Genomic DNA, 26,455 nt, shown 5'->3' on the forward strand with positions numbered 1-26,455 from the left:
AAGCCAGCCACAGGAGGAGGATTACTCTCAGTTACAACCTAGCAGTGCTACTCCCAAGTTACCAGCTTTTCCACCCACACAAACCACCACTCTGTGACCCACAGTCTGTCTCTGCCAACAGACCAGGTGAGAAATGAGCTTAAAAAGATCAAAGCAAGGAAAGCTGCAGGTCCAGACAGCATCAGCTCCAGGCTCCTCAAGAGAAACTGCAGAGAAACTGTGTGGGATAGTTGGGTGCTTGTTTAGCTTGAACCTGGGAATGGGGAAGGTACCACAGCTGTAGAAATCATCCTGTTCACCAGTACCAAAGACACAGTTCACCTACCAAAGGACCTCACCAGCTGCACATCTATGGAGCCACTTAACCCTCTGGGGTCTGAGGGGGTTTTAGGGGCCTGGACAAATTTTGACATGTCCTGACATTTGTGCTTTTTTCAGTGTCTTTTAAACATATTAATGTCTAAAGTCTAATAACACTGAAATCAGCACAAAATTGGCTACAATAATACAGTGGGTACGGAAAGTATTCAGACCCCTTTAAATTTTTCACTCTTTGTATCATTGCAGCCATTTGCCAAAATCAAAAAAGTTCATTTTATTTCTCAATGTACACTCAGCACCCCATCTTGACAGAAAGAACCAGAAATGTAGAAATTTTTGCAAATTTATTAAAAAAGAAAAACTGAAATATCACATGGTCATAAGTATTCAGACCCTGTGCTCAGTATTGAGTAAAAGCACCCTTTTGAGCTAGTACAGCCATGAGTCTTCTTGGGAATGATGCAACAAGTTTTTCACACTTGGATTTGGGGATCCTCTGCCATTCTTCCTTGCAGATCCTCTCCAGTTCTGTCAGGTTGGATGGTGAACGTTGGTGGACAGCCATTTTCAGGTCTCTCCAGAGATGCTCAATTGGGTTTAGGTCAGGGCTCTGGCTGGGCCAGTCAAGAACGGTCACAGAGTTGCTCTGAAGCCACTCCTTTGTTATTTTAGCTGTGTGCTTAGGGTCATTGTCCTGTTGAAAGGTGAACCTTCGGCCCAGTCTGAGGTCCTGAGCACTGTGGAAGAGGTTTTCTTCCAGGATATCTCTGTACTTGGCCACATTCATCTTTCCTTTAATTGCAACCAGTCGTCCTTTCCCTGCAGCTGAAAAACACCCCGACAACATGATGCTCCCACCACCATGTTTCACTTTAGGGATTGTATTGGGCAGGTGATGAGCAGTGCCGGGTTTTCTCCACACATACCGCTTACAATTAACGCCAAAAAGTTCAATCTTGGTCTCATCAGACCAGAGAATCTTATTTCTCATAGTCTGGGAGTCCTTCATGTGTTTTTTGGCAAACTCTATTCAGGTTTTCATATGTCTTGCACTGAGGAGAGGCTTGCGTCGGGCCACTCTGCCATAATGCCCCGACTGGTGGAGGGCTGCAGTGATAGTTGACTTTGTGGAACTTTCTCCCATCTCCCTACTGCATCTCTGGAGCTCAGCCACAGTGATCTTTGGGTTCTTCTTTACCTCTCTCACTAAAGCTCTTCTCCCACGATTGCTCAGTTTGGCTGGACAGCCAGGTCTAGGAAGAGTTCTGCTCTGGTCGTCCCAAACTTTTTCCATTTGAGGATTATGGAGCCCACTGTGCTCTTAGGAACCTTGAGTGCTGCAGAAATTCTTTTGTAACCTTGGCCAGATCTGTGCCTTGCCACAATTCTGTCTCTGAGCTCCTTGAGCAGTTCCTTCGACCTCATGATTCTCATTTGCTCTGACATGCACTGTGAGCTGTAAGGTCTTATATAGACAGGTGTGTGCCTTTCCTAATCAAGTCCAATCAGTTTAATTAAACACAGCTGGACTCCAATGAAGGAGCAGAACCATCTCAAGGAGGATCAGAAGAAATGGACAGCATGTGAGTTAAATATAAGTGTCACTGCAAAGGGTCTGAATACTTATGACCATGTGATATTTCAGTTTTTCTTTTTTAATAAATTTGCAAAAATTTCTACATTTCCGTTTTTTTCTGTCAAGATGGGGTGCTGAGTGTACATTAATGAGAAATAAAATGAACTTTTTTGATTTTGGCAAATGGCTGCAATGACACAAAGAGTGAAAAATTTAAAGGGGTCTGAATACTTTCCGTACCCACTGTATGTGAGCACCAAGTTTATACATGATTGTGTTTTTGAGAAAAAAGTGTTTATGCATGGTTAGTGAAAAACTACAATTTTTTACTCACTGAAATAAGACCATAAAACACAAACAGAACATTGGTTCACAAGACTTTGGAGACCTGCATGTTGTAGGCTAAAGTGTTTACTTCAGAGTGCTGTGAATGTCATCTTGTTCACACATTCACAGTAAACAATACACTGATTTAAATTTTCTAAGACACTTTTTGTCCAGAAAGGCCATATGCAAGAGGGTGTGTTTGAGGATGAATCGTCATGTGATTTACCTGAGAACACAAAAGACGCACTGAACGACCAGACAAAGACGCGCATAATGAGCCTTTCAGTCAATGTAGATGGGACGGATTAGTGCAGCACAATACAAAACAATGAGGAGCCAAACGATCCTCATTTGAGTTAAAATCTGTGTTTTTACTCTGAGGACAAGCTAAACTATTTGTCTCTGTGTGGAATACAAGAAGCGCTTCATCACGTCCGTGACGCGACATCATCCAAACGCGCAGAAAAAGTGAGTAAATTCTATGATGAAGTTTGACGTTTTATGTCATTTCTCAGGGGTGTGCACATATTTACCTGGTTCACCTGAGATTATTTACATGTGAACAGTGGACAGTGTACAAGGCGGGACCGCATTACCTGTAATGAGGTGAGACAGGAAAAAACGGACTTCTCCTTACGTTCATACGGATTAAATAAAAAGTGATGATTTGTTTTCCACTTGAATTGTTTCACTTAAAAGAAAACATTTCAAGCTTCCTAGCCATATAATTCTTATTTTTATGAGCCAAGTATTCGCTGAGATTCTGGTTTTTTTATTTACGCGTCTGTGAAGAGAAATGGCAGAGACAGAAAAGTCAGAGAGCACACCCTGTCGGCTTTCTTTATTTAAAAAAAGCACAACATTTTGTTGTTATTATGATGGTATAACACTAAAACTAGACCCTTTACATATTTGAATGATATACTTCTTTTATCTGTATGATCAGCATTGACGAAGTAATTTAAGTTTGTTTCGGCCTTATCAGGAAAAGATGCGTCAAAACGCGCCGGCGTGTCGACCACAGAGGGTTAAGTGTGGGGTGAATGATGCCATTATCTACCTCCTACACAGAGCTCTTTCCCACCTGGAGAAGCCTGAGAGCACTGTGAGAATCATGTTCTTTGATTTGTCCAGTGACTTCAACACCACAGAGCTGAGGCTTCTGATGGCAAGCTGGAGCATGTAGACATCTATCTATCTATCTATCTATCTATCCATCCATCCATCCATCCATCCATCCTAATCTAATCCCTATTTAGTGTCACGGGTGACGACTCACACTCACTCCTATGGGCAATTTAGAGTCACCAATCAACCTGACATACATATTTTTGGACTGTAGGAGGAAACCGGATTACCTGGAGAAAACCCACGCAAGCACTGGAAGAACATGCAAACTCCACGCAGAAAAGCTCCTGCTGGGTTTTGAACCAGGAACCTTCTCACTGTGAGGCAACAGTGCTAAGCACTAAGTCACCGTGCTGCCCCCCATCAGACTAGATTTTGAATTACCTCACTTAACTGTCCCCAGTAGGGCATGAGACTGTGTGACTTCAACTACAGCTCACTGAACTGTTTCCTGCAAAAATTCTCTAGAGTTGGGATCGCTGGCCTCATCTCAGATGAGGATGACAGGGAGTACAGTGGACTGATCCAAGACTTTGAGGTGGTGGAGTTCCACAGGGACAGACACCCCTCACCAACACCAGTGAACTTCCAGGGAATGAACATTGAGACAGTGGACTCTTATAAGTCCATAGGTGTTCACCTCAACAATAAGCTGGACTGGACAAATAGCACAAATGCTCTTTATAAGAATGGCCAGAGCAGGCTCTACCTGCTGAGGAGAATGTCTTTTGGAGTACAGGGGAGACTCCTGAACTTTTTTTGACACAGTGGAAGCATCAGCCATTTTTTATTTTTATGCTGGGGCAGCAGCATTTTGACTCCAGACAGGACAGACTGATCAAGAGTGCCAGCTCTGAGAAGACCCCTAGACCCAGTGCAGGTGGTGGGAGACTGGAAGATGTTAGCCAAGCTAACATTGCTTCTGGAGAATGACTCCCACCCTATGCATGAGACTCTGGCAACACTGGGCAGTTCTGAAAGTGACAGACTGTTATATCCCAAATGTTTCACAGGGCGCTACTGCAAGTCCTTCTTTCCTGCTGCTGATAGACTGAACAACCAGCTCCGCTCCTAGTAGACCCTGCAGTTGACCTACACCTATAGACTGTAAAAATTTGTAAATATACACATACACATATATACCAGAGTGCAATATTATCAGATTGTACTTTTAATACATTTTTATATATTATTATTGTAAATACCATGTTTTTCATTTTGCTACTCTGCTCATATTTTTTATTTTTTGCCTTACTTGCTCCTGAATCTCCCCACTGCGGGACAAATAAAGGTTTTTCTTCTTCTTCTAACTCAAATTGGGAAAACCCGGTGGAGTCCTGGGGAATCTCTCATACTGCAAACATCAGGGGATATAGCCAATTGTCCCAATTACCTTATTCTTATGAACTTTCCAGTCATTGATTTCAAAGTTCTGGTCAGCCATTCCACCAGCTCATTGTTCTGTGGGTGGTAGACACTGATTCAAACAGATTTGATACCCAGTAAATCATCAGTGTGTGTGACATGAACATGGCCCCCTTGTCTTTGAATATTAAAAAAATATGCACACCATACTTTTTCTGGATATCACATTGTATAATCCACCAGGATAATACACAGCGATATCCCAGGGTGGTGAAAGGTGAAACACCTCAATGAGGTGCATTCCAGTTTTCTCAAAACTCCATTACCCTCCATTAATGGTAGAGGGTCCAATGGTGGAATGGCTGGTGGGTTAACATGCTGCAACTCCAAACAGGCTGCACACTATCCTGCTATAATGCCCAGCCAATAAAATTGAGCCATTACACACTAGCGTTTTATCATATCCCATGTTACTTGCCATCGGCTTATAATGAGCTGCCCGGAAAACTATTTTCAGTGGCTGTGAAGATTCTCAGTCGTCCAGGAGAAGTTATCTAAAGGTTGAGTCATGGCAACTGGACTTTCAGTTTTTCACCACCCATCCAAGTGCCTTCATCAGTCTGAGAAAAAACTGGTCTGGAACCTCCAATTTATCTTCCAAGTTGGTTTCACTCCACCCCTAGTCCGATAGGCTCATTAGGTGAGCTATGTAAATCAGGTGAGAGTCGTTAGACCCACACTCCGGAGTTGGTCACACCTGACCTGAATAGGCTCGTTAAGTAAACAAAAGAAGTGAGCTCAGGGGAGGGCGTTAGGATTTAATGGTAGACTCATGTGACCCTTCTGATTGACCAAGAATGTGTCCTCCCTGGAAGACATTTGATTTCTTCCTTAATTTTCTGGGAACAGATGAAAGGGCAGCCTGGTAAATTGAAGATAGGTGTTATGTCTGAGCCCTCCACCTTTGTTAAGGGATGGTTTTTCCACTTGGACATAGATAACTTCCCTGACTCCTCTTTCAAACCATCTATCTTCTCTGTCCATAATGTGTACATTACTGTCTTCAAATGAGTGTCCTGTCTCTTTTAAATGGAGGTGCACAGCTGACTGTGGTCCTGAGGAGCTGCTCTCCTGTGCTGGGCCATCCTCCTTTTAAGTGGTTGTTTGGTTCATACACTACATTGCTCTTTTGTTTTGGTGTCTGGTCTCTAGGGTGAACCAGTTTCTGTCTCAGCGTGTAAGCCTATTTGGGCTAGGGGTGGAGTGAAACTTATCTGGAAGATAAATTGGAGGTTCCAGACCAGTTTTTTCTCAGACTGATGAAGCCACTTGGATGGGTGGTGAAACATTTTGACTTAAAAAACTGAAAATCCAGTTGTCATGACTCATCCTTTAGATATTTTCAGTGGCTTTTTGGTGCCAACAAGTGGGTGATTTCTGTGTGGGTGTTGTGATTCACCCTGTAATTCAGTTCATTTAAATTTTTATTTGTATCACAATAAAGTTATCTGAAAGGACTTTACCTAGAAACCCAACAAATCCCTTATGAGCAGCACTTGGCAACAGTGGAAAGAAAAAAACCTTAAAAAGAAGTGTTTGCCTTCTGAACCCAGACTGGGAGCTGGTTCCACAGAAGAGGAGCTTGATAGCTAAAGGCTCTGCCTCCCATTCTATTTTTGGAAACTCTGGGAACCACAAGTGGACCTGCACTCTGAGAGCGACGTGCTCTATTGGGATGATATGGTACTATGAGGTCTTTAAGGTATCATGGAGCTTGGTCATGAAGGGATTTGTATGTGAGGAGAAGGATTTTAAATTCTATTCTGGATTTTACACTGAGCCAATGAAGAGAAGTTGATCTTGCTAGTTCCTGTCAGAATGCAAAAGTTCTTGAGTGGGAATTCTTTGAAAGAAATTTCCAAAACCAACACTTTCTTGCAAAGTTTCTGTTTTCCTCTCCCCTGTACAGTGTTGTACAACCTCACATTACCACAGGTTGCAGCACAAACGTTACAGTTCCCATCAGACTATGAAAACCCAGCCAATCAGTACCCAAAATCCAGGGGTGCATAAGACAGGAGCTAACTCTCTATATTTTTATCCATTCCATTTATGTGATATATGGGAATATCCCCATGCACAATCTTCCATCAAAGCTCCAGGCTGAGTGAGGTTTAGGTGAATCATGGTCTGCATATTACTCTGTGAAACATAGATACAGTACAGTCCTCACAATGGGTGCAGATTACTACTCAGTGTACTATACAGTTTTTCAAGTACATAAATAAGTTACTTTATAATATTAATAATTCCATGCTTAGAGTAGGACAGAATATAGTTAAATATTCATCATACAAGTTGATGCCTCAGGATGGTAAATCACAGTTCTCACGTCACATAATCACATAATTTCATAATCTGCAGTCTTATTCTCTAAAACATGCTAATGTTCTCTCAGGCAGCCAATGTGTATATAAAGGTCACATGCCTTCCTGGGGCAGTTTATAAAAATCCAACCCTTCCACTAAACAAAAATTTGCCTTTCTTTAAATGTTATTCCAGTTTTGCTTTTTGTTTCATTAACTGCTTGCAAAAAAACGATAAAACAGTAGTTGTGTCTTGTACATACGTTTAGGAACAATTATCAAAGCACACCTCAAAATCCACCATGAATTGCTTCTTAAACATCACTGAAAATCTGGGAGATCTTAAACATACTGTATGTGCAAGACAGCCTAAAAATATCTCAGAATTTGAAGACAGGAAGATTAGCTAATAAGATTACCTTAGGAGTGCCCAAACCTTTTTAATACAGTATATTAAAATTTGAAGTTTGAAATTTGAAGTACCTTCTGAAGGTGCACAGTGTTTTAGTGTGGTGTGTCAGTAAATTCTTTTCAAATTTGACTTCCATGTTTCTCTTCCTGCAGCATCTATCATATGGTAATGACAGTCTCCATGTAGATGCAGCCTTCCAGCAGACTCTTTGGAGTGTGGCTCCCATCTGCTCTGGCAGTGAAGTAGCACAAGGTACGCTTGTGTTTCTATTCTTTTTCATCTATTCTGATCATGCATCTTGATATTTTTCTGTTTTCCTTTTCTTATTTGTTAGTTATTGCATCTACATTTTGCACAAATTTGTGACATTAAAATTACATTTCTTGGACACACTGGATAATGGAATTGGGACACTAAAATTGTCTCTGGGTAATGACTGTCACAGTCTGATCCATTGGTGTTTAAATATATCAACAATGGTTTTCATGAATGCAATACCATGTCATAATATCATAATTACCCTGTTGCGTTTGATCCCTGCTGTCCTCCATCTAGCAGCCAGATTGATCAGATTACTCAAATGAGCCTATTTTCTATTTTCTGCCCTATTTTCTGGGCTATAAGTCGCAGCTGAGTAAAAGACGCTTTTAGCAAAAACAGCTTTGTTGAAGAGAAAGAATACATATAAATCACTTCGGTGTATAAGTCTCACTTCTAATTATACTAATTATAGTCTAAATTAGCCTGTGAAGAACTTGCTATACATAACAAGCTGAAGTGCATTACGAAATTCATCTGTGGCAAGTAACTTTAAACACCTGCGCCAGTATTTGGGTGGGAGATAAAGCAGCATCTCTTCCTCCTCTCTCAGGTTGTCTGACACTCACTCCAAATTTTGTTTCAGCTGCAAACTTCCTTCCTTTGAGGTCTGCAAAATAGCTCTTTCTTTTGAGCAGCATTTTCACCTGTGTTACACTAGGAGTTGTAGTTTAATGGGAACATAAACCTAAAATACGGTAGTATAGTGTAGGCCAGATAGCAACCATCTGACTCCTTCCTCAGGTGTACAGTCTTATCTGCCATTCTTCCTTTCTGTCAAACCTCTTCTGCTTTTTCTTCTTTTATTTGTTGGCTTGTCTTGCACCTTTTTTGAGTTTGTCACTGATCTCAATTCCCTTTTTCTCTGCTTTTGCTCTTTGGCTGCAGGTTTCCTGATAGGAGGCGATGTCCTGCGCCTCCTTCATGGTCACATGGATGAGTGTCTGACTGTTCCATCTGGGGAACATGGAGATGAACAGAGAAGGTAATGATGATTACTCCTGAGCTTATTTATGAGCTCAGAATATTTAATTAATATTTAATGTGTATTGTTATCCAAATCAAATGTTTAAATGTAAATAATGTAATATAATGTAGTGGTGCTTGGTTCTGTTTTGATACTACACCCATCAAGGCTAACCAACTTCAGAGACAGTCCAAAAACATGCATGTTAGGTTGATTGGTGAATCTAAATTGCCCATAGGAATGAGTGTGAGTGTGTTTGTCTCTGTGTGTCTATATGTGGCCCTATGATGGACTGGTGACCTGTCCAGGGTGTACCCCTGCCTTTCACCTAAAGAGAGCTGGGATAGGCTCCAGCAAATCCCTGTGACCCTGGTTAAGGAATAAGCTGGTATAGATAATGGATGGATATATATATGTATTTACAATCATTGCTTTCATCTGTTTTGAATGTGTTTTATGAATAGATTTTACTATAACATGCATGCCGCTACAACATTAAAAATGTATAACCATTTGTGATATCATTGGTTTATTTTCAAGGGTGGTCTTAAAAATGTATAACATTTATGTCACATTTGTGTATAAATTAGATTTATTGAGGACCCAATTTTTGAGATAAAAGACTTTATTAACATAAAAGGTAAAACTCAAAATTGAAGGATTTATAAAAGGAGTCCACGAATGCAGGGGCTAGACAAGGAAACATGGGACCAGAGGGACAGAAACCAGGAGACTGAATGAGGGACTAGAGGTGCTAGCATACGGTGATGTGGAACACAGGAAGAGGGAGAAGAGACTCAGGAGAGCGTGACCTACTCACAGGGAATAAGGAACCAGAAAGCTAGGGACTCAGGAGCCAGGAGGAGACCAGGAAGACTCAGAGGAGTATGGTCAACTCGTACTGAAGCAGGGGTCCAGTGACAAGCACAGAAACAGGGAAAGGCCAAGGAGACCCAGGAGAGTGTGGCCATTCACCGGGAAAGAGGAATCAGGAGGCACAGGACACGGGAAGACCGTGAAGACTTGGGAGCGTGGTGTATTCACAGGGAAGCTGGAGTCCGGAGACACGAAACACAGGAACAGGGAGAGACCAGGGAGTCTCAGGAGAGTAAACTCTCTCACCAGGGAAACGAACCAGGAAATACAAAACTCAGGAACCAGGATTAAACAAAGGAGATTCAGGAAAGTGCAGGCACGCACAGAGAACAGTCAGGTCATAGTACATTCCAGCAACTAGGCAAAGTTTGGAACTGGTATAAATACTGCCTACACTTAAAGCCTAATCAACATCAGGTGTGGCTGATCACCTAGTTGCCTATGGAACACATACACACACATGAGGGAGAGAAAACAGGGGGCAAAGAAAACCAGAGAACACAAACAGACACAGGTAAAACTAACCAAAAAAGTTGAACATAAAGCTACCTGAGACTAAAACAGGCAACACAGGAAACAGAAACCATAAATAAAAGTCCAAAACAGGAAGCCACCCATTCTAACATCCAGTATCTTCAGCTTTATTTAAATTTCCATATAAGACCTATAGTGATAATGTAGTTTAGCTTTAACAAGCATATAGCACTGCAAAATATTTCATTCATCCATTTCAGGATTTCAGTTCTATATTAATTTCACTTCTGCAGTCAAAATGTTGCCCTCTGCTTGTTCCTTATGCCTTAAATGTGTCAATTGCCCTCAAATTTAAACCATTAAACATCTAGCATTCAGTTTCTTTTGTTAGGAAATTACCATTGCCTGCAGGGTTAGGGTTGTTACTCTCTGCAGAGAGAGAGCCTTTACAGATTGAGCTCTCTGCTCTGATGGAAAATAATTATACTTTTAGAGTGGTAATGGGTGTTCTTCTCCTGAGATTTGTTACTTCAAGAATTCCAAGTAGTAGCATATTAAGACGTACTTAGTCAAAAGGAACTAGATTTGCAGTCAATAAGTACCATTAAAACAGTGTAAAAATGTTACAAATCTCCATCCATCCATCCATCTTCTTCCGCATATCCGGGACCGGGTCGCGGGGGCAGTAGCCGAATCAGGGATACCCAGACTTCCTTCTCCCTGGACACTTCCTCTAGCTGGAGGTGCTGATTCTGAAACTGTTACAAATCTGGTTTTCAAAAATGTGCTTATTAAAAATTGAAAAAATATTAGTGTTAGAATATACTTGAAATACCACATGTGGAAGTACTCATTATAAAGAATGCAACCACAAGGGAGCACAATCCAGGGTCTTCATGTGCTGGTCCCAAGTCTGGATAAATGCAGAGGGTTGTGCGGGAAGGGCATCCAACATAAAATTTAAGCCAAATCAAACATGCAAATCACAAATATGACTTCCATACCGGATTGGTCGCAGCCCGGGTTAACAGCGACCGCCACTGGTGCTGTTGACTTACAGGGTGCCAGTGGAAATTGGACTACTGTTGGTCAAAGAAGGAGAGTAGGAAGGCGTGTTTGTAGGCAAAGAGAGAAGAGGAAGGACAGGAGTGTAGGACTTAGAGTAGGGACTTTGAATGTAGGGACTTTGTCAGGGATGGAGCAGCGGGGAGGGACTCCGGTGACTGGGACGCCGGGGATTGGGATGAGGTGGATGGATGAGGTGATTCAGGGTATCCCTAGTGGTGAGAGAGTGGTGATTGGGGCAGACTTCAAAGGACATGTTCGTAAGGGAAACAGAGGTGACGAGGAAGTGATGGGTAAGTTTGGTATGCAGGACAGGAATGCAGAAGGACAGATGGTGGTAGACTTCATAAAAAGGATGGAAATGGCTGTAGTGAACACAAAAAAGCAGATAGGGAGATTTGGTGGTGGAATGAGGAAGTTCAGGAGTGTGTTAAGAGGAAAAGGTTAGCTAAGAAGAAGTGGGACACTGAGAGGACAGAAGAGAACAAACAGGAGTACAGGGAGATGCAGTGTAAGGTGAAGGTAGAGGTGGCAAAGGCCAGACAACAAAGAGCATATGAGGATTTGTACGATAGGTTGGACACTAAGAAGGGAGAGATGGATTTGTACAGGTTGGCGAGGCAGAGAGACAGATGGGAAGGATGTGTAGCAGGTTAGGGTGATTAAGGACAGGGATGGAAATGTATTGACAGGTGCCACAAGTGTGATGGAAAGATGGAAGGAATACTTTGAAGAGTTGATGAATGAGGAAAATGCGAGCACAGAGTAGAAGAGGTGACTGTTGTGGAGCAGGAAGTAGCAAAGATCAGTAAGGATGAAGTGAGGTAGGCGTTGAAGAGGATGAAGAGTGGATAGACAGTTGGTCCTGATGACATAGCTGTGGAGGTATGGAAGTGTTTAGGAGAGGTGGCAGTATAGTTATTGACTGGGCTACATAACAAGATCTTGGAGAGTGAGAGGATGCCTGAGGAATGGAGGAGAAGTGTACTGGTGCCCATTTTTAAGAACAAGGGAGACGTGCCGAGTTGTGGAAACTACAGAGGAATAAAGCTGATGAGTCACACAATGAAGTTATGGGAAAGAGTAGTGGAGGCTAGGCTGAGGTCAGAAGTGAGCATTTGTGAGCAGCAGTATGGTTTTGTGCCAAGAAAGAGTACCACAGGTGCAATATTTGCTTTGAGAATGCTGAACGAGAAGTACAGAGAAGGCCAAAAGGAGCTGCATTGTGTCTTTGTAGATTTGGAAAAAGCGTATGACAGGGTGCCGAGAGAGGAGCTGTAGTATTGTACGAGGAAGTCTGGAGTGGCAGAGAAGTATGTTCGAGTGGTGCAGGACATGTATGAGAGCTGTAAGACAGTGGTGAGGTATGCTATAGGGGTGACAGAGGAGTTCAAAGTGGAGGTGGGACTACACCAAGGATCGGCTTTGAGCCCCTTGTTGTTTGCTGTGCTGATGGATAGGCTGACAGATGAGGTTAGACAGGAACCTCCATGGACCATGATGTTTGCAGATGACATTGTCATCTGTAGTGAGAGCAGGTTTGCTCTGGAAAGGAGAGGAATGAAGGTTAGCCACAGTAAAACAGAGTACATGTGCCCAGTGCAACAGAGAGTGTGGAAAAGAAGTGAAAAGACGTGTGTAAGCAGGTTGGAATGGGTGTAGGAAAGTGTCAGGTGTGATGAGTGACAAAAGAGTGTCAGCAAGAATGAAAGGAAAGGTGTACAAGACCGTGGTGAGACCAGCAATGTTGTATGGTTTAGAGACAGTGGCACTGAGAAAAAGACTGGAGCTGGAGGTAGCAGAGCTGAAGATGTTGAAGTTCTCTCTGGGAGTGACGAGGATGGATAGGATCAGGAATGAGTACATAAGAGGGACAGCTCATGTTAGATGTTCTGGAGAAAAAGCCAGGGAAGCCAGATTGAGATGGTTTGGACATGTTCAGAGGAGGGACAGTGAATACATTGGTAAAAGAATGCTGAGGTTAGAGCTGCCAGGAAGGAGGCCTAGAGGAAGACCAAAGAGGAGGTTCTTGGATGTAGTGAAGGAGGACATGGGGATAGTTGGTGTGGGTGAGGAGAATACAGAGGATACGGTTGAATGGAGGCGGATGGCAGCCGAAAGGAAAAGAAGATAAGAAGTACTCATTATACAGAATATTTTATGACAAGATGTACTGATGTATTAGTTATAATGTGCTTATAATAATATATCAGTATTTATTTCTTGATTATATTCTGATCATAAATCTATGTCAGCAAAATAATCTGTATCAAGTTATCCAATAGTTGTGAAGTAAAAATTACAATATGTTGTTCTGATAGGTAGTACAGTACAAGTGTAAATTAGCAATAAACTCAAATATGCAAGTAAAATAATAAAAGTAGTGGACTTGAGTAATGTACACAGTGTATAGAAAAGATATATAATTTCAGAAATGATGTGATTGTTTTGTTTTTACCCCAGAACAGTGCACTATGAGGGAGGAGCAGTGTCCAGTCATGCCAGGTCCCTGTGGAGGTTGGAGACCTTGCGGGTTGTGTAAGTACAACACACAGTGTACACATTACATACACGTACAACAAACAAATACATTAACTACAATATACACTCAAAGACATCCACTGGTTCCCAGGTTGATAAAGGGGCTTTGGCTTTTTTTCCACAATATTTGCCATATTTAACTTTTTATGTTTCCAGGGGTAGTGTTCATTTGTAATTTTTAAAAATATTTCAGCAATCTAAATTATGTTAAAATAGTGAGACATGTAGTATGTAGCATAATAACTGTTTATATGAAATGCATGTTAATAAAAGCAATTAACTCAACTTCACATACTGTAATAATAGACTGTTTTAAATATAACCTAGTATTCTGTGTTTACATATTAGAATGCTAAAAAGTCTTTCTTCTATTAATTAAAGTTATAAAACTTTATGAAGATACATTTTAATAAAATAGATGTACTGTAGCATCGGTCACAAATAAATAATTGAAGTTTATTCATATAGCAGTGTTCAAGAGCAAAATGTCACAAACAACACACACACTATATATATATATATATATATACAGTGGGTATGGAAAGTATTCAGACCCCTTTAAATTTTTCACTCTTTGTGTCATTGCAGCCATTTGCCAAAATCAAAAAAGTTCATTTTATTTCTCATTAATGTACACTCAGCACCCCATCTTGACAGAAAAAAACAGAAATGTAGAAATTTTTGCAAATTTATTAAAAAAGAAAAACTGAAATATCACATGGTCATAAGTATTCAGACCCTGTGCTCAGTATTGAGTAGAAGCACCCTTTTGAGCTAGTACAGCCATGAGTCTTCTTGGGAATGATGCAACAAGTTTTTCACACCTGGATTTGGGGATCCTCTGCCATTCTTCCTTGCAGATCCTCTCCAGTTCTGTCAGGTTGGATGGTGAACGTTGGTGGACAGCCATTTTCAGGTCTCTCCAGAGATGCTCAATTGGGTTTAGGTCAGGGCTCTGGCTGGGCCAGTCAAGAACGGTCACAGAGTTGTTCCAAAGCCACTCCTTTGTTATTTTAGCTGTGTGCTTAGGGTCATTGTCCTGTTGAAAGGTGAACCTTCGGCCCAGTCTGAGGTCCTGAGCACTCTGGAAGAGGTTTTCTTCCAGGATATCTCTGTACATGGCCGCATTCATCTTTCCTTCAATTGCAACCAGTCGTCCTGTCCCTGCAGCTGAAAAACACCCCCACAACATGATGCTCCCACCACCATGTTTCACTGTAGGGATTGTATTGGGCAGGTGATGAGCAGTGCCTGGTTTTCTCCACACATACCGCTTAGAATTAATGCCAAAAAGTTCGATCTTGGTCTCATCAGACCAGAGAATCTTATTTCTCATAGTCTGGGAGTCCTTCATGTGTTTTTTGGCAAACTCTATGCGGGTTTTCATGCACTGAGGAGATGCTTCCGTCGGGCCACTCTACCATAAAGCCCCGACTGGTGGAGGGCTGCAGTGATAGTTGACTTTGTGGAACTTTCTCCCATCTCCCTACTGCATCTCTGGAGCTCAGCCACAGTGATCTTTGGGTTCTTCTTTACCTCTCTGACCAAGGCTCTTCTCCCACGATTGCTCAGTTTGGCTGGACGGCCAGGTCTAGGAAGAGTTCTGGTCGTCCCACACTTTTTCCATTTGAGGATTATGGAGGCCACTGTGCTCTTAGGAACCTTGAGTGCTGCAGAAATTCTTTTGTAACTTTGGCCAGATCTGTGCCTTGCCACAATTCTGTCTCTGAGCTCCTTGGGCAGTTCCTTCGACCTCATGATTCTCATTTGCTCTAACATGCACTGTGAGCTGTAAGGTCTTATATAGACAGGTGTGTGCCTTTCCTAATCAAGTCCAATCAGTTTAATTAAACACAGCTGGACTCCAATGAAGGAGCAGAACCATCTCAAGGAGGATCAGAAGAAATGGACAGCATGTGAGTTAAATATGAGTGTCACTGCAAAGGGTCTGAATACTTATGACCATGTGATATTTCAGTTTTTCTTTTTTAATAAATTTGCAAAAATTTCTACATTTCTGTTTTTTTTCTGTCAAGATGGGGTGCTGAGTGTACATTAATGAGAAATAAAATGAACTTTTTTGATTTTGGCAAATGGCTGCAATGACACAAAGAGTGAAAAATTTAAAGGGGTCTGAATACTTTCCGTACCCACTGTATATATGTAAATATTAATACACATACACATTTATGTGTATACACATATATATTAATACACATACCATCACATTTCCAAAAACTAACTTGGAACTAATGCTTCTCCTCCCTCCACGCTTTTCTGGAGGAAGGCAGAGAACAACAACTCCCCTTCTACGGCGTCAAGAGCAGGTGCCTCACGGCTCTTCAGTCCCCTCCACCGGAGTTTCGGCCACTTCCTCGGCCCATCTCGATTCTCCGGACCAGGACGCCACTCACCTCGGTCCGAACTCTGCTCCTGTTTCGGACAGGGGCGCCACTTGTCCCAGTCCAGTCTCCTTCCCTTCTTAGTCCGATTTTTTTTTCTTTTCTTCATCCATTTTTCCTCCTCAGTCTGGGGTCTCTCCCCCTCAGCTTGTTTCCTCCTCCTTCCAGGCTGAGTGCTTTCTCCCACAGCCTGGCTTTCCTCATTCCCAGCCTGGATCCCCTCCCTCTCTCTCTCTCTCTCTTCCCCAGCCAGCTTCCCAATCCCCGGCGTCCCAGTCACCGGAGTCCCTCCTCGCTGCTGCCCAACCTGAGTCCGCCGCTCTAAGGAGTCGCCGACGACGGCATCAGAGAAAGGGGGCTGTTTCTCCAGTTTGGCAACTCGAGCCCCATCTCCTCTCGCTGCTGGAGTCTCCAGCTGCCATCTCGCCACTGCAGCAGCAGCCGGAGCTTCCCGAGCCGCTGCAGCAGCACCCTGAATCTCAGTGCGCCGACGTGGCTGTCCCCGCTGAGGTTCCACCGCAGCAGCACCCTGAACCTCAGTGTGCCGACGTAGCCGTCCCAGCTGAGGTTCCACCACAGCAGCACCCTGAACATCAGTGCGCCGACATGGCCGTCCCCGCTGAGGTTCCCCCCAGGATCCTGTACCCTCAGTGCACCAACGACGACGTCCCCGCTGAGGTCTCCTTCTCATCCCTCACCAGTTTTCTGCCTATGTCACAGCAATCCTCAGCCCGGCCATCTCCAGCCCGGCCGTCTCGCCTGCCAGAGCCTTCCCAGCCGTCGCAGCGGCTGCAGCTGCCGGTACGTCCACATGAGTTGGGTTTTCTGTTCCCCAGCTGTCTCAGCAAGAAAGCCCAGAGCAGCCACTGCAAACGCAGTGTCCTGAGCTGACGTGGCAGCGGCCAGAGTCCCCAGCGCCACCTCGTCGGCCGCCGTCTCCAGGGTCCCCAGCGCCGCCTAGTCGGCCGCCATCTCCAGAATCCCCAGCGCCACCTCGTCGGCCGGAACCTCCTTGGCTGACTCCTCGGTGGGACTCTTCACGTCCTAGAATCCACATTAGCCTGAGAAGTCGTCCCCCTGAACGATCTCCAACCTACTCCTGTCCAAGGGGTCATCCTCCCGAGCGGCCCCAGACCTTCGACCGCCTCAGGGGCCGTCCTCCCGAGTGGCCCCGGGCCTTCGCCCGTCTCAGAGGCTGCCCGCCGGAACGGCTTCAGACCCATGCCAGCCAGAGAGGCCGTCCTCTGGAACGGCTTTTGAGTTTGCTTGCCTGTCTGGGGGGGGGGGCATCCTCTCAGAAAGACTCGGACCTTGTTCGCCCCAGGGGTGAGTTCCAGAGCAACCCGGAACTCTGCCCTATCAGAGCCTTGTTTTTGTTTTGTTTGGATTTGGACTCGGCTCCCTCCCGCCCACCCGGGATCTTGAGTTTTTGAACTTTGTCTGTTGACCGTCTGGAATCCGGCCTTCGGGGGCGGGGGTCCTGTCATGAGTTGGGTTTTCTGTTTCCGGTTTTGGTCTCTTATTTTGGTTACTTCCTGTTTCTGTTCAATGTTGATTATAGGTAGCTTTGTTTCGTAGTAAGATTGTTTTCACCTGTGTTCAATTAGTCTTGAGTCCTGTGTATTTATACCCCTGTGTTTCCTTTGTTCTTCGTTGGGGCATTGCTTAGCAAATGCTAGCCAGAGGAGGAAGATTGAGTTGTCCTGTTTGCCTGCCTGTTAGTTTTGCCGAGTGGCGTTCTGGTTGTTTTTACCTGCCTGCCTGCCTGCTCGCCGAGTGGCAGAGATTTCTATTGTTTCCTGATCCCTGAAAATAAACTTGTTGTGTCCTGCACGTGGGTCCTACCTCTCCTCTTTTACCAACACCACGCCGAATCGTGACAAAAAACGTGTTTACCCTACATTCTCAAATACTATTTGGGAATTTCTATTGTATTTATATTATATTTGGAATGGTTTGGTTTGTTGAAACAGCTTTTATAACACATATAGTCATTTGATCTGTGGTTAGAATAGGGATTAATGAAACTTTAAATTAACTTAATTCAGTTCATATAGTTTATACATGCACATATATATTTAATTGTCCATTTCTAAACTTGCCTACAGTAGTTTGTTGATCATGGCATTTGTATGTATATATATTAAGGATTCTTCATGTCTATATGTGCTTTTAGAATTTATCCCTCTGACTGTGTTTGTGTACAGTTGGAGTGGAAGTCATATTCGCTGGGGTCAGCCATTCAGACTGAGACATGTAACCACAGGGAAGTACCTGAGTTTGACGGAAGACAAATCTCTGCTGCTGATGGACAAAGAGAAAGCTGATGTCAAGTCTACAGCCTTCTGCTTCAGGTCTTCTAAGGTACAGACTTTTAATATCTACAACTTTCTGTGAAGTCGAGAATGCCAAGCTTCACAAAATTCTGCACACAGTTGTGTAGAAATATTAAAAACACTAGTTCAACTTTAAAATAAGTAGTAATTAAATGAGCTAATAACCTTTAAAATAGCCACTTCTCTGTCATTAAACAGTCAATGAATGTAAGTTTTTTCTTTTTTAATTCAGGAAAAGCTGGACCCCAGTTTCAGGAAGGAAGTGGATGGGATGGGTGTTCCTGACATTAAGTATGGTGACTCTGTGTGTTATATCCAACACGTGACCACCTCTCTGTGGCTCACATACCAGACGGTCAATGCTAAGTGTGCACGCATGGGTGGAGTACAGAGAAAGGTGTGTAACTTGACTGAACCACACTGCATCTTTTAGAAACTAAGCATAACTAAGGGATGGTTCAGGGTTACCTGCCAGCCCTAACTATATGCTTTTTCAAATCAGAATCAGAATCAGAATCAGAATGAGCTTTATTGCCAACTGTGTGTGCACACACACAAGGAATTTGTTTAGGTACAGAGGGGGTACTCCTCCTCTGAGCATAAGAGCTGGAAGAGGTGGTGGCTCAGGTGAGTGGCATCCAGAGTGATTTTCTGAGCTCTTTTTCTCACTCTGGAGGTGAACAGGTCTTGGGGGGTGGGTAGGTGAACACCGATGATCTTCTCAGCGTCCAAACTGTCCTCTGGAGTCTCCGGATGTCTGATTTAGAGGCGGAGCTAAACCAGACAGTGAAAGAGGAGCACAGGACAGACTCGATGACCACTGAGTAGAACTGGGTCAGCAGAGTCTGTGGAAGGTTGAACTTCTTCAGCTGGCGCAGGAAGTACAACCTCTGCTGGGCCTTCTTCATGTTGGAGTCGATGTGCAAGCTCCACTTCAGGTCCTGAGAGATGGTGGTGCCCAGGAACCTGAATGACTCCACTGATGCTACAGTGCTGTTCATGATGGTGAGAGGGGGGTGGGCAGGGGGTGGGCGGTGGCATTTCTCCTGAAGACCACAACCATCTCCACTGTTTTGAGCATGTTTAGCTCCAGGTTGTTGTGACTGCACCAGAGATCCAGCTGCTCCACCTCCTGTCTGTATGCAGACTCTTCAACGTCCTGGATGAGACCAATGACAGTGGTGTCATCTGCAAACCTCAGGAGTTTCACAGAGGAATCACAGGAGGTGCAGTCGTTTGTGTAGAGGGAGAAGAGCAGTGGGGAGAGAACACACCCCTGGGGGGCACCGGAGCTGGTGACACGGGAGCCAGAAGTAAATTTCCCCATTCTCACTAGCTGTTGCCTATTTGAAATCCACTGACATGTAGAGTCAGGGACGGAGAGCTGGAAGAGTTTTTTCTGGAGGAGTGATGGGATGATGGTGTTGAACGCAGAGCTGAAGTCCACAAACAGAATCCTCACATAAGTCCCTGGTTTGTCCAGATATTGCAGGATGTAGTGCAGCCCCATATTGACTGCATCATCCACGACCGATTGGATCACTAGGCAAACTGCAGGGGGTCCAGGAAGGGTCCAGTGATGTTCTTCATGTGGGCCAACACCAGTCTCTCACCAGGACTTCATGACCACGGATGTCAGAGCCACCGGTCTGTAGTCATTGAGTCCTGTGATTTTTGGCTTCTTGGGGATGGGGATGATGGTGGAGCGTTTGAAGCATGCAGGGACTTCACACAGCTCCAGTGATCCGTTGAAGATCAGAGAGAAGATGGGAGATAGGTTCTGAGGCATGTTGGTGAAACCCGATCTGGTCCTGGTGCTTTCCTTCTCTTCTGGTTCCTGAAGAACCGACACACATCGTCCACACTGGTCTGAAGTATAGGAGCGGGGGAGAGGGGGTTAATGGTTGAAGGTGTTAAAGGTTGCTCTGGGAGACAATCAGAGAGGGTGGGGGGTGATTCAAATCTGCAATAAAACTCATTCAGATCATTCACCAGGGTTTGATTGCCTATTGAGGAGGGGGATGAAGTACTGTAGTTGGTTATTGTCCTCAGGTCTCTCCACACTGAAGCAGAGTCGTTAGCTGTAAACTGGTTTTCCAGCTTTTTAGAGTAGCTCCTCTTAGCTGCTCTGATCTCTTATTCAGTGTGTTCCTGGCCTGATGATACAAAACATGATCACCACTTCTGTAGGCATCTCCTTTGGCTTGACGAAGCTGTCTGAGTTTTCCAGAGAACCAAGGTTTGTCGTTGTTGTATGTTAAAAAAGGGAATGCACATATCCTCACAGAAACTGATGTAAGATGTAACAGAATCTGTGAGTTTGTCCAGGTTTGTGGCAGCAGCTTCAAAAACACTCCAGTCAGTGCATTCAAAGCAGACTTGTAGCTCCTGCTCTGCTTCCCTGGACCATCTCTTAACAGTTCTCACTACAGGCTTAGCAGATTTCAGCTTTTGCCTGTATGTTGGTATGAGATGGACCAGACAGAGAGTCCTAAAGCTGCTCTGGGGACGGCGTGATATGCATCCTTTATTGTGGTGTAGCAGTGGTCCAGAATATTCCCCTCTCTGGTGGGGCACTTGATGTGCTGCTTGAATTTGGGCAGTTCGGGGCTCAAGTTTGCTTTATTAAAGTCTCCGAGGATGATAAAAACAGAGTCCGGGTGCTGCTGCTCCGTGTTTGCGATCTCCTCAGCCAGCTGATGCAGCGCGTCGCACACGCGTCCTTGCGGGGGAATGTAAACACTGACCAGAACGCACGAGGAAAACTCACACGGCGAGTAGAAGGGTTTACAGTTAATGAAAAGCGCTCCCAGGTCAGGACAGCAGATCTTCTTCAACACTGTTACATCTGTACATCACCTCTCATTGATGTAAAAGCATGTCCTGCCACCATGCGATTTCCCTATTGCGTTTGAGTTGCGGTATGTGAGAAGAAGGATTTTAAATTCTGTTCTGGATTTTACAGGGAGCCAATAAAGAGAAGCTAATATAGGAGAAATATGGTCTCTCTTGCTAGTTCTTAATTTTGAGGAACTTAAGGGGAGTAGATGGAACAGAGCTAACACTGGAATCCGCATCTGTGTTTTTTAATTCATGCCAAAATCTGTGAAAGTTTAAATGTAATTATTGGTAAATTGACACAATGGTAGCTCCTTCCAGTTTGAACATCTGTTAACAAAAAAAAAAAAAAGCTCTTTTGGAGTTATACAACAACTACTTCATTAATGTCTGCCATGTAATCTTCGGACCACCGTTACATCAAACATATATTTTCAAAATAAGAGCTTTACAGTACATCTTACAGTACATGATGACGTGTACACTCTTATACAGCTGGTTATTAGGCTTAACTTAATGCAGCCAGGATAGATATATGTATAAGCATGCATCTCATTGGCTGATTTTTTGATTTTATCAATAAAAACACTCTTTTATAAAACACTGTTTTATATAATAGACTCATGAGAAATGATTTTCGGAGTTTTTTGAAATACTATATTTACTGTTTATGCTGTACTATACTGTGCTGTACTACAAAATACTATCTTACATAAGGAGTATAGGTTAGTGATTTTTAACATATTACTTCTTCTTTCAGGCCATCATGCACCATGAGGGTCACATGGATGACGGGTTGACACTGTCTCGGTCACAACACGAGGAGAGTCGCACAGCCAGAGTCATCCGTAGTACTGTCTTTCTATTCAATCTCTTTATCAGGTGAATTACACCTCTCTCTTTGTCTCACACACACACTCACATACACAAACACACACAGGCACACAGACACACACAAACCAGTGATAGTCACAGACACCCACACTGACACATACAAAGAGACAGACAAAATATACTTTTGTGCCTTGTATAATTTATATTATGCCTTGTGTTTACTTTGTTTTAACAGCTAGTGATGTTCCATGCAAGCCTTTATCATGGAGTAGTTCTTGTTGTTTTTTCTGTTGTTGCTGCACATACAGGTGCATGGAACTATGAAAAACCAAAATTACATCATATTGGTGAAACATATAGCATCACACTTCTCTTGGTGAAGAAAAAAATCTGCCACAAAAAAATTGTTTTTAAAATGCAACATGGCAAATGCCTATAATCATCTGTCAGAAGGGCCCATCAGAAACAAAGAACCTGTCACTAAAAAATACAGACTTTAAATTGTTATACAATAAATTCTAAAATTATCTTCAGTTTCACCTAAATCACACAGTAAAGACTTCCTTAGTTTGATCTATGACTTTCTGGTGACGTCCTGCTTGTGATGTTCTAATTCTGTCTTTCATTCTTAATAATAGGAAACTATGATTAACCAATATTCATAGACTTTCTGAATGACTTTGCATAGATGCAGCTAAACTCAGAGATTTTAAACTGTAATTTTTAATACCTAAAAGATGGTTTGATCGATTTTAACAAAATGTCATCCCATAAGTAACCATTTAAAATTTTCAATATGACAAACAATAATGTTGTATGGTCATGAGCTTTGGGTCAGGACCGAAAGAACGAGATCGCGGATACAAGCGGCTGAAATGAGCTTCCTCCGCAGGGTGGCCAGGACCTCCCTTAGAGATAGGGTGAGGAGCTCGGTCACCCGGGAGGAGCTCGGAGTAGAGCCGCTGCTCCTCCACATCGAGAGGATTCAGTTGAGGTGGCTCGGGCATCTATTTCGGATGCCTCCTGGGCGCCTTCCAGGGGAGGTGTTCCGGGCATGTCCCACCGGGAGGAGGCCCCGGGGAAGACCCAGGACACGCTGGAGGGACTATGTCTCCCGGCTGGCCTGGGAACGCCTCGGTGTCCCCCCGGAAGAGCTGGAGGAAGTGTCCAGGGAGAAGGAAGTCTGGGTATCCCTGATTCGGCTACTGCCACCGCGACCCGGCCCCGGATAAGCGGTAGAAGATGGATGGATGGATGGATAATGTTAATTGATGCCACCCCCCAAGATGTATTCATGTTAGGCTCATTCTAAGATTCAGAAAATGCAGCATATTTATGAATACTATATTCCATTTTTGCTAATAGACTGCTGTAAATATTACATATTGAACCTTCCAACATTTGCAAGTACAAAATGTAGTAACTCCTATAATTTCTTGGGAGAAAAAACATAGAAAGAATTAAACAACCGGGCTGAACCCACTTTTCTGTGAATTAAGAAATCTTCAACATCCTTGCACCCCTAGAGAAACTCATTCTCCACTACAGATACACTGAATCTGCATATTTAAAGAATTTAGAGAAGTACAAGCTAATTTTAATGATGGAACTATATCTTAAACATAGAATCCACAAATTCATTTGGACAGGAGAATCATTACATCTAGGGTACACATCTATCCAATTTAAAGCAGCAGGGAGGTGTGCATGAACAATCACTTCAAAATCACTTCCAAATTCAAAAGTTTGCCACAACCAGGCCACTAAACAATGAAAGCAGCATGAAAGCACAACCACACTTTATAAATAACATAGCTTCTGCAATCCTGTTTTCAGAGTTATTGAGAACTCTGTAATTGACATACATAATCTTTAGATATTAATGACCCTGCAACAGAAGAGAAAATCCTAATGCACTTTCATTTTAGGTACAGTATCAACAGTTAAACCATGTGACAGGCTGTAATAACACTGCATCAGCAATAAAAGAAAAGTGACAATGACTTATCACATTATAAAGGTAGTGACTGAACTGTTTGTTGTGTGCTCCAGGGGTCTGGCCACACTACGGAAAAAGGGGAAGAGCTCTTTGTTAGATCTGCCAATAGATTCAGTCAGCATGAGTCTTCAGGATTTGATTGGTTACTTCCAACCACCTGGAGACCACCTAGACCATGAAGACAGGCAGAATCGACTGAGAGCTCTGAAGAACAGACAGAACCTCTTTCAGGAAGAGGTGAGGAATGCCTTCATGTGCATATGTGTGTACTTGTACCCAGTAATGGGTTCCTTTAATCTTTTTTGCAACAGTAAATTAAGCCTTGAAAATGGATGCCCCACCTTTTGCTGAGTCCTATCAACAAACTAGGTGTGCATAAAGGCAGTTGTAAAAGACTGTGTTACTACACCCTGTGACGCATTACTTGGACATTACAACACAGCAGGAAGTAAGAGTGGATTTTGCTATTCAGATGGTGAGGAAAAGGCATTAAACAGGGAATCAGGATTATGAGCCAAAAACTACTTCCGGGCTGTGTTAAAAACAAAAGAACAATATGGTTGGCTTCAAATACAGGTGCAACACATTTGTGGAAACCTCTGGAACAGTGCTATATATCCCAACAATCTTTGATTTCATCTGTAGAAAGAATGCTGCAGTGTTAGGCTGCTGGATGGATGGAGAGATACATAGATAGATAGACCCCCTTGAAAGTGAGGCTCATCTCAACGGGCTAGCCATAAATAGAATAAATAAATAAATATAATAACATACAATATAACAACTTAGTAAAGACAACATACAGTGCATACATTAGTACAAATCAGGCAGATACAGTGGGTACAGAAAGTATCTTTGTGTCATTGCAGCCATTTGCCAAAATCAAAAAAGTTCATTTTATTTCTCATTAATGTACACTCAGCACCCCATCTTGTCAGAAAAAAAAAGAAATGTAGAAATTTTTGCAAATTTATTAAAAAAGAAAAACTGAAATATCACATGGTCATAAGTATTCAGAGCACTCTGGAAGAGGTTTTCTTCCAGGATATCTCCTGTACTTGGCCGCATTCATCTTTCCTTCAATTGCAACCAGTCATCCTGTCCCTGCAGCTGAAAAACACCCCCACAACACGATGCTCCCACCACCATGTTTCACTGTAGGGATTGTATTGGGCAGGTGATGAGCAGTGCCTGGTTTTCTCCCCACATACCGTTTAGAATTAACGCCAAAAAGTTCAATCTTGGTCTCATCAGACCAGAGAATCTTATTTGTCATAGTCTGGGAGTCCTTCATGTGTTTTTTGGCAAACTCTGTGCGGGCTTTCATGTGCCTTGCCTCCGTCGGGCCACTCTGCCATAAAGCCCCGACTGGTGGAGGGCTGCAGTGATAGTTGACTTTGTGGAACTTTCTCCCATCTCCCTACTGCATCTCTGGAGCTCAGCCACAATTACTCAGTTTGGCTGGACCAGAACTCTTCCTAGACCTGGCCGTCCCAAACTTTTTCCATTTGAGGATTATGGAGGCCACTGTGCTCTTAGAAACCTTGAGTGCTGCTGAAATTCTTTTGTAACCTTGGCCAGATCTGTGCCTTGCCACAATTCTGTCTCTGAGCTCCTTGGGCAGTTCCTTCGACCTCATGATTCTCATTTGCTCTGACATGCACTGTGAGCTGTAAGGTCTTATATAGACAGGTGTGTGCCTTTCCTAATCAAGTCCAATCAGTTTAATTAAACACAGCTGGACTCCAATGAAGGAGTAGAACCATCTCAAGGAGGATCAGAAGAAATGGACAGCATGTGAGTTAAATATGAGTGTCACTGCAAAGAGATTGAATACTTATGACCATGTGATATTTCAGTTCAGTTCTTTTTTAATAAATTTGCAAGAATTTCTACATTTCTGTTTTTTTCTGTCAAGATGGGGTGCTGAGTGTACATTAATGAGAAATAAAATGAACTTTTTTGATTTTGGCAAATGGCTGCAATGACCTAAAGAGTGAAAAATTTAAAGGGGTCTGAATACTTTCTGTACCCACTGTATCTTAAATAAAAAAATAAGGCTAAAACACATATAGTTTGTCAAAGGAGGAGCGTCTTCTCTTCCTATGAGTCAGATCAGTCAGAAATTTAGATTAAATTTACTTTAAAAAATGATTTAAATCATGATTAGTCAAATTTATACTTATGTATTTTAAACCAAGAATCTTTCATTCTCTGACTTCTGCATGTTATAACATTTCTGTTTATTCCCTCTCACTCATATAATGTTTATCTTTGCAAAACAGCGCAAAGTGTTTTACTGACACCTTC

The 26,455-nt window shown here is 43.0% G+C and overlaps 1 protein-coding gene across 1 annotated transcript in view; it reads left to right on the forward strand.

Moving 5' to 3' along the window:
- Nucleotides 1–8,723: 8,723 nt before the first annotated feature.
- Nucleotides 8,724–26,455, forward strand: part of ryr2a (ryanodine receptor 2a (cardiac)) — a 289,201-nt gene continuing 271,469 nt past the window's right edge. Inside the window, 6 exon segments of the mRNA XM_026315769.2 lie at nucleotides 8,724–8,798; nucleotides 13,659–13,733; nucleotides 18,346–18,502; nucleotides 18,707–18,871; nucleotides 22,073–22,194; nucleotides 24,199–24,382. Of these exon segments, the coding sequence (XP_026171554.1) occupies nucleotides 8,746–8,798; nucleotides 13,659–13,733; nucleotides 18,346–18,502; nucleotides 18,707–18,871; nucleotides 22,073–22,194; nucleotides 24,199–24,382 (756 nt within the window). The 5' untranslated portion in view covers nucleotides 8,724–8,745.

The sequence above is a fragment of the Mastacembelus armatus genome, chromosome 19, assembly GCF_900324485.2.
Source record: "Mastacembelus armatus chromosome 19, fMasArm1.2, whole genome shotgun sequence".
NCBI lineage: Eukaryota > Metazoa > Chordata > Actinopteri > Synbranchiformes > Mastacembelidae > Mastacembelus > Mastacembelus armatus.